Here is a 9,263-nt window from a genome sequence, read left to right on the forward strand (position 1 = left end):
TAGGGTCATTGCTTTAAGTGACCTGAATTTTCCAAAGAAAAACTATACGGGTCTTGTTCAACGAAACTTCTATTGTATCTTGAATATCAAAGTAAATGTTGTGAATTCAAAAACAAGAAATATAGAATAAATAATAGTGACAATCAAACTAAACAACTCAAACAAAAGAATTAGCATGTGCTTCAAAAGTTGTTAAACAAAAATTAGTTTTGTTGAGAATAAAAACTTTTGTTATATATGTGTCATTTTTTTTGTTGGTAAATAGACAGAATGACAAAGTTATTATAAACTCACTCAAGCGAGGGGGTGGAGTTTGAACCACGGTCATAACGTTCAATTTAACAATTTCGGCATTTTTATCGACTAAGCTAGGACTTGTGTACATGTAATTTATAAAGAATTAAGAACTTCCATTTAATTTTGTTGTCTTAATTGCACACTTATTAATCAAGATATTCATCCTTTTCCACTATTGTTCAACGAAACTTCTCTTACCCTTAACCACACGGGGCAAAGTGTGTGTGTGTGTTTGAAACTATATATAATACATTAGTTTCACATAATGTAATTTCATTAGAAAGAGCAATGAAAATAACACTAGTTTCATTCCTTCTATGCTACTACTACTACTTCATATATATCACTCATGCCTCTCCCGATAGTCTTTGTCCTGTGGATCAACAAAATTGTGTTTGTCTTGAGGATCAACAATCTTTGTTGCTCCAATTCAAGAACAATCTCACATTTGAACCTGTAAATTCAAGACTATTGGATTGGAATAATAGCACTAATTGTTGTGATTGGAGTGGTGTTCGATGCGACTACGAGGGGCATGTTATTATACTAAACCTTTTTGATGCAGGACTCATCTCTGGTGGATTTAACAATTCAAGTAGTCTTTTTAGTCTCCAACATCTCCAGATACTGGACTTGTCGTATAACAATTTCAATTCTTCCTTTCCATCAGGATTCACCAAGCTGGAGAAGTTAACATATTTAGATCTTTCACACTGTCATTTTTATGGAACACTTTCCAATTCAATCTCAAACCTCACACACCTTACCAACATAGACCTGTCCGAGAATGATTTGAGTGGTGCAATTCCTTCATCCCTTTTTACACTTCCATCATTAGAGGAGATTTACCTTGAAAACAACCAGTTTAGTAAACTAGATGAATTCTTCAATGTCTCTTCCTTTGTATTAAACACCCTTGATTTAAGTAACAATTATCTATTAGGGCCTTTACCAATATCTATCTTCCAACTAAGATCGCTCACTTTCCTCGATCTTTCCTTTAACAAGTTCAATGGGTCACTTCACCTAGATAAGTTATTTCTTAAAGGGAATCCAATAAATGTTGAACCTTCTTCCATTCCAAAACTAAACACCCTAAAATTGGCATCCTGTAACTTGAAAAATTTCCCTAGTTTCTTGATAAACCTGTCAACATTGTCCTCTATAGACCTTTCAAATAACCAAATTCCAGGAGTACTGCCCAATTGGATTTGGAAAGTACAAAGTCTTTATAAACTTAACATTTCACACAATTTGCTCACAGAATTGGAAGGACCTCTAACAAATCTAACTTCCATCCACGTGTCCATGGTTGATATTCATAACAACCTACTACAAGGACCAATACCTGTTTTCGCTGACTCTGCTGACTATTTGGATTACTCAATGAATAAATTTAGCTCTGTTATCCCGCAAGATATTGGTATTTACCTAACATTCACAATTTTTCTCTCTCTTTCACACAATAATTTGCATGGAAGTATCCCTGATTCATTATTCGTAGATCCAATAAATCTTAATGTGCTTGATCTTTCCTTCAACAACTTTTCTGGATCAATTCCCTCATGTTTAATGACAATGACTGAGACCCTTATGGTATTAAATTTGAGGAGGAATAGTCTGCAAGGCCAAATACCAGATAAGTTTTCAACTTTATGTGTTTTAAAAACTTTGAAACTTAATGAAAATTTATTACATGGGCCAGTTCCCAATTCTCTTGCCCACTGCTCTGAATTAGAGGTACTAGACATCGGAACAAATCAGATTGATGGTCGTTTTCCATGCTTTCTGCAGAACATACCAACACTTAGTGTCCTTGTACTACGGAACAACAAATTTCATGGTACCTTGCGGTGTTCAAAAGCAAAAAATCCATGGAAAATGATTCAAATTGTGGATATTGCTTTCAATAATTTTAGTGGTAAACTACCAGAAAAATATTTCAGGACCTCGAAAAAAATGAAGGATGACGATGATAATGTTGAACCAGACATTATCCGCTTTAGGATAGCTGATGACAAAATTAGCAAGTGTACTAACTTATCGTTAAGTAATAAATTTTATAAAGTTCGTATCCGCAGGGATTGTTTCAATCTCGACAAAACTATTGAATCGTATTTAGGACGTAAATATAAGGGGGGTATGCTTGGCATATATTTGATTATGGGACAATAAACTAAAGATTGCAATAAATTGACGAAGACTTTTTAATGGAGAGAAACAATTAGGGATTGTTTCGAATCCTCTCTGTATTCCTATTTGGTACTCTAGGTTCTAATTCTCAACAACCAAACTCTAATAGTTACGATAATTTAACAAAATAGATTAAGTCCAATTCATTGGCTCATGATCCCTTTTATCTAATAAAGTACCATAATTCCTTAGGCGAAACTAATATTATCAAAAGCGTTATTGAACGTTAAATTCTTAATCATATCAACTAATCCTTTATTCCTAAAGCGATTACGATTGACAAACAGTTAATTTAGTTCTAGTAATAAAACCTAGCGTCAGTAGTGAATTATTTCTTGAAATCAATTCGATATTGGCCAAATAAAGAAAAGCATTAAACACGAAATTAACTGAATAACTATTAGTTTTAATTGCATAAATAAGAACACGTAGTTACATGGTTCAAATAGTTCTACAGAGAATCATCTAAAATCCTTAATCTGATGAGATTAGTTACTCATAATAATAATTGACATAACAATTATATAATAATAGATCAATGATGAAGTCACCTTGATATAAAACCCAATGGCAATTGCTTCTTCTCTCCCTGACGGCGTGAGTTCCTTGGTTCAGTTTTTTTCCCAAAAGTCTCGTTCGTCCCTAGGTTACTATGAAGCTCCTATTTATATCCTTTGTGAAAGAATAAATCACGTGCACCAAAACAATGAAACAATTGCATCCTATGCCATGCTGACACGTCATTCAAGTGAAAAGTTCTTGTCCATGTTACTGACGTCATGCTGATGTCATGTGCAAGTAGAAACCCAAATCGCGCCACTATCGTAATTTCACCGCGACGCGAAAAATCCAGAACTGAACGTATGTGAATGCTTGGAATTTTTCTAAGTGTTTTTACTCCTTTTTGCCTTTTATCTTCAAACTTTTTGTTATGTTAATTTCTTCAATTATTCTTCTCTTTGACCATGTATTACTCCTAAAAATCACTAAAATACTATAAAATAATAATTAAAAATACTCAAATGACCAACTGTCATCACAACCCCAAACTTGAACTGTTACTTGTCCTCAAGTGACATGCCTGTCAAAACAAAACTGTCAGGGATTTAACAAATTAATTTGAATGATAAAAATCTCATAAACTTTATTCTCTTCATCCGGCAATAGAACCACCGGTCTTAACTTCAGTGATTCTGCTCAATCAACACTTTGGCTTCTAAGACTTCAATCAGATTAAGTCCAATGACCGTTCCACACGATGTCCAAAGTTCAACATTATCTCTCACTCACCATTTCACTCAATTTGACGGAGTATTCACTCCATCAACATGCAAATGCTATTTTACCATAAGCTTGAAAAAAAATTCTAAACGTCAATCAAAGTAAATACATCACACACATTTTTGAGGTCTTAAGGGTTATAACTTGGCTTGGGTAAATGGTGGGATAATTTTGGGAAAAGTAGGCTAAATTGGAGTTAGATATCCACTACTATTCCTTATTGAAGCATTACCATTATCGGGGTTCAATTCATTGTTAATAAGGTACTTAGAGAACTTATCTTTCAAATTTTTTTCTTTTTTCTTTGAAGATGCCACTATTTTTCATGCTTAATGGCTCTTTATATTTTTTTTTTTTAAGAAACTCCATTATTTTTGTGAGTCTCTGTTATTCTCTTTTTTTTTTCTTAAGTTCTCTAGTACCCCTACCCCAAACTTAAGATGTTGCTAATTCCATAAGCAACCCCAAACTTAAAATGATGTCATGACAAGGAAATTTAAAGCTTCTACCTAACTCCAAGGAGGGCAAACAGATAAAAATTTTCAGGTCTAAAAGGCTTATAATTTGGTATGTCACCGAAAGAAAAGGGAAATATTTTTTTTTGGCTCAAAATGGTTTAGCAACGGATAAATAATGAACAAGGTAGCTTGAAAAGGCTCAGAGTACCAAACAATTGTGCCTCTATGTGTGTAAATGCAAAACCAATCAACAGTAGAGAATAGTCGCAAGTTCTAGAAAATATACAAAGCATGGATACACTCATAAGATGTGAAAGAAAATAGTATACCATGGAATTTATTTGGCTCAACATGCTCACCAGCCGAGGTATCTGAAAGTTGAACTGGTACACCGTGCAAAACACCATCTTTCCAATTCATCTCTTTGTCTCTTTAACCATCACACTTTCATGAGCAGTCACACGTCAGTTATTCTTTTATGTGCAAGTCTAAGAGATTCTCATCATGCAAATTCAAGTATTAACACACTGACAATTCTGAAACGACATAAAAACATTCAACTCAATAATAAACAAAGTAACATAAGGATGAAACATAGGGGATTGTCAGCAAACAACAACTATGACTGACTCTTTTTTTGTTTCTTTTTGTTTTTTTTTAAAAAAAAAAATTCAAGACTAGAAAATAAATAAAAACGTATATGATGGGTTGCCTCCCATTAAGCGCTTCTTTACAGTCATTAGCTTGACTCATCACCCATCGTTAGGGTGGCATATATGACAAAAAGAACACATCATCCTTCTTCTTTCTCTTGTTTGGTAGGAATTGCATGAACTTGACATAAAGAGTCAAATTCTTCCGTGCTCCAACAACTAAGCTCTTGGAATATGCACTCTCCCACTTTAGAGAAGAATGATGCTCATTTTTCAAGTGACATTTCTTTTTAATCTCCATTGGTTGAGACTCCCATGTTGCATAGAGATCAACATTCTTCACTCTTGAATTCTCTTTCATGCCATTATTTTTGTTTTTCGAATTTTCTTCTTCTACCACAATGGCATGAGGTTTCATCACCATCTCAACCAACTTCTTCTCACACTCATTTGCCTCCTCCATGAGGTTACCACATTGCACTTCAAATCTATCACAGGGAACTTGATTGGACCTTCAGAATTCATCCAAAATACTTTCGAGTTGTGAATTGTAATTAATCATGACCACTTGTGGCTCTTCATCTTTACTACAAGGTTTCTTATTATATTCGCAATCATGATTTTGATCACAATAAACACACCTCTCCTTTAGCTTCTTTATATCTATCTCCCTGTATTTTTCCTCGAGTCTTGATCTCAATAATTGATATCGAAGAATGCTTATCTCTTCACTATCAATCAATACATTCTCATACCATATTCCTGTCATTACTACAAAACTCAAGGAAACTTTTCAGTAGCAAAGCACAATGAAATAAACATGAAGTGTAAAAGTTTTTTTTTATATACAAACTAAAATAAAAATAACAGAAAAAAAATCCTATATACAATAAATTGTTTAGTCAAAATTAATCAACAATCCCCGACAACGGCGCCAAAAACTTGATGACAAAATTAGCAAGTGTACTAACTTATCGTTAAGTAATAAATTTTATAAAGTTCGTATCCGCAGGGATTGTTTCAATCTCGACAAAACTATTGAATCGTATTTAGGACGTAAATATAAGGGGGGTATGCTTGGCATATATTTGATTATGGGACAATAAACTAAAGATTGCAATAAATTGACGAAGACTTTTTAATGGAGAGAAACAATTAGGGATTGTTTCGAATCCTCTCTGTATTCCTATTTGGTACTCTAGTTACGATAATTTAACAAAATAGATTAAGTCCAATTCCTTGGCTCATGATCCCTTTTATCTAATAAAGTACCCTAATTCCTTAGGCGAAACTAATATTATCAAAAGCGTTATTGAACGTTAAATTCTTAATCATATCAACTAATCCTTTATTCCTAAAGCGATTACGATTGACAAACAGTTAATTTAGTTCTAGTAATAAAACCTAGGGTCAGTAGTGAATTATTTCTTGAAATCAATTCGATATTGGCCAAATAAAGAAAAGCATTAAACACGAAATTAACTGAATAACTATTAGTTTTAATTGCATAAATAAGAACACGTAGTTACATGGTTCAAATAGTTCTACAGAGAATCATCCAAAATCCCTAATCTGATGAGATTAGTTACTCATAATAATAATTGACATAACAATTATATAATAATAGATCAATGATGAAGTCACCTTGATATAAAACCCAATGGCAATTGCTTCTTCTCTCCCTGACGGCGTGAGTTCCTTGGTTCAGTTTTTTTCACAAAAGTCTCGTTCGTCCCTAGGTTACTATGAAGCTCCTATTTATATCCTTTGTGAAAGAATAAATCACGTGCACCAAAACAATGAAACAATTACCAATCGTTAGTTGGTTCAGTGGTGATTGGTGCTGAACTTGGTAGGGAGGACCGCGGTTCGATCCCCCACAACTGCGATCGGGAGGGCGCTGGAACCACTTGATGCCAGAACTGACCCCCGAACCAGATTCAACTGGTGGTGAAAAGCCGAAAAAAAAAAAAAACAATGAAACAATTGCATCCTATGCCATGCTGACACGTCATTCAAGTGAAAAGTTCTTGTCCATGTTGCTGACGTCATGTTGCTGACGTGTGTGAATGCTTGGAATTTTTCTAAGTGTTTTTACTCCTTTTTGCCTTTTATCTTCAAACTTCTTGTTATGTTAATTTCTTCAATTATTCTTCTCTTTGACCATGTATTACTCCTAAAAATCACTAAAATACTATAAAATAATAATTAAAAATACTCAAATGACCAACTGTCATCAATAGCTGTTGATGCATATTATCAGGAAAGTGTCACAGTTATGAGTAAAGGTCAACAGATGGAGTTGGTAAAAATTCGAAAAATCTTTAAAGCCATTGATTTCTCATCCAATCACTTTGAAGGACAAATCCCAGAAGATCTAATGGATTTGAAAGCACTCGTTGTTCTCAACTTGTCAAACAATGCTTTCTCTAATGAAATCCCATCAACTATTGGGAACCTGAAACAGTTGGAGTCTTTAGACCTCTCAAATAACTCTTTGGTTGGTGAAATTCCTATGCAACTTGCAAGCTTGTCGTTCCTTTCTTATTTGAACCTTTCCTTCAATCATTTGGTTGGGAAGATCCCAACAGGTACTCAACTACAATCATTTCAAGCTTCTTCCTTTGAAGGAAATTATGGGCTATATGGTCCTCCTTTGACCGAAATACCAAATGGTACAAGGCCGGATGAGGTGCATCCACAACCAACATGTGGAAGGTTAGCCGGTTCAATTGACTGGAATTTTTTAAGTGTGGAGTTGGGACTTGTTTTTGGTCTTGGAATCATCATTGGTCCTATCATGTTTTGGAAGCAATGGAGGGTAAGGTACTGGAAATTTGTGGACAAAATTCTTTGTTGGATGTTTTCAAGGATGTATCTTGAATATGCAACTGACAGAGGACAAACATACACAGTTTTAAGGTGGGGATAACAATTAATAGTGCTAGTAATTGTGATAATTAGTAAAATATTGTTTTGTATTTTCATTGATGTTGTTCTTTGTGTTTACTTATAATTTATGATGATATGTATCGGAACTTTGAAGGTATCTTCAATTGATGATATGAAGTGCATTGGGTGTTGTGGTGATGGTGTTTAATTACAAATAAAAAGAGATTAATTATGATGATTTTGTTTGAGCTTGATTATAGATTAGAAAAGTCCTTAATTTTCTATTGTACGTTTTACTATTATTATTTTTCAAAAGAGAAGGACAAATTTAAGAACCATTAAATTAATATGACTACACTGGTTGGTTGAGAATGTTTCTTAAGTATATATATACTCTTCAATAAAAAAAATGTAAGTTATCATGTATTTCACTGCCTCTAATGTCTAAAACCTTTAACATATGGCACAATTTATATAGTTAAAAACAAAACTCATCCATTTGTAATTCGAACGAAAAGATATCACCACAACTCCATGTGAAGCTATTTTATTTAGTAGAATTACTTTACTTTACTAACAGAGAAGTATACATAAATTAGAATTCTCTTCAGAGCTATAACCCTAAAATTAAAGGGTTGTAGTCACACTGTAAACTAATTAAAGACGACTCAGTTACGTGCTTTTGATCCGGCATCCTATGATGGTCATTTCTACTCCACTTTTTGGTAATCAGAGATCTATTCTAACAATCATTGTCACTAAACAAGAATTAAGTTCATCAAGCTCTCATGGGAATGAAGTTGTATAATGCTCCAGGGCCAGACGAATTTCAACCTATTTTCTTCAAGATGTTTTAGAATGATAGTAGAGACGATATATGGATGTTTCTGAGGAAATCTTTTGATAATGGTCAAATGGACCCTCAGGTAGCTTAATCTCTATTGATTTTAGAGAATTTCGGCCTATTTAGGCACTAGCCGAAGTGATTCCTGCTGCGGAAGCTAATGGTGATCGTGAGCAACAGATTCCTCCACCTGAGGGTCAGCCTGAGCAGCAGACAGCAGCATCACCTGAGGCCATTCCGTCGGCCTTAGAAGCTCATATTTTGGATGCCCTCTAAGAGCTCTGGGCTGATTTCTTCCGTCTAGAACAGACACTTACTGCTAGTTGAAAACAGTAGAGGTCAGATTAGAGGTGCTTGAGGATGCCATGCCACAGATACCGCGTGGGTCGAGTTCTGAGTCCACCGACGTTAAGAGCTAGATTTAGGATTCTATACTCAGGTTTCTTTTGATGTTGCTTTTTTATTGTACTGTTGTTCTATAATGACTACGGTATTAGTATTGTACACCACAAAGTCCTTTTCGTAGTACTTGAATCTTTGTATCTTATGATATCAGTTGTTTCTATTCATACTTGTTTTGATGTTGTATTATCATTGTACCATTGCGGTGCAGCTTTTGGGCGATCATCTTGAAACCTAAAGTTC

The 9,263-nt window shown here is 34.3% G+C and overlaps 1 protein-coding gene across 1 annotated transcript; it reads left to right on the top strand.

Annotated features, from left to right (window-relative positions):
• The first annotated feature begins 585 nt into the window (after positions 1–585).
• LOC123922054 (receptor like protein 22-like) lies at positions 586–8,012 on the top strand. Its single transcript, XM_045974798.1, has 2 exons — positions 586–2,329; positions 7,126–8,012. The coding sequence occupies exons 1-2, from the start codon at positions 586–588 to the stop codon at positions 7,812–7,814; spliced, it is 2,433 nt and encodes an 810-aa protein (XP_045830754.1). The 3' UTR covers positions 7,815–8,012.
• The last annotated feature ends 1,251 nt before the right edge of the window (positions 8,013–9,263 follow it).

Source organism: Trifolium pratense, linkage group LG4 (assembly GCF_020283565.1).
Source record: "Trifolium pratense cultivar HEN17-A07 linkage group LG4, ARS_RC_1.1, whole genome shotgun sequence".
Lineage (NCBI taxonomy): Eukaryota > Viridiplantae > Streptophyta > Magnoliopsida > Fabales > Fabaceae > Trifolium > Trifolium pratense.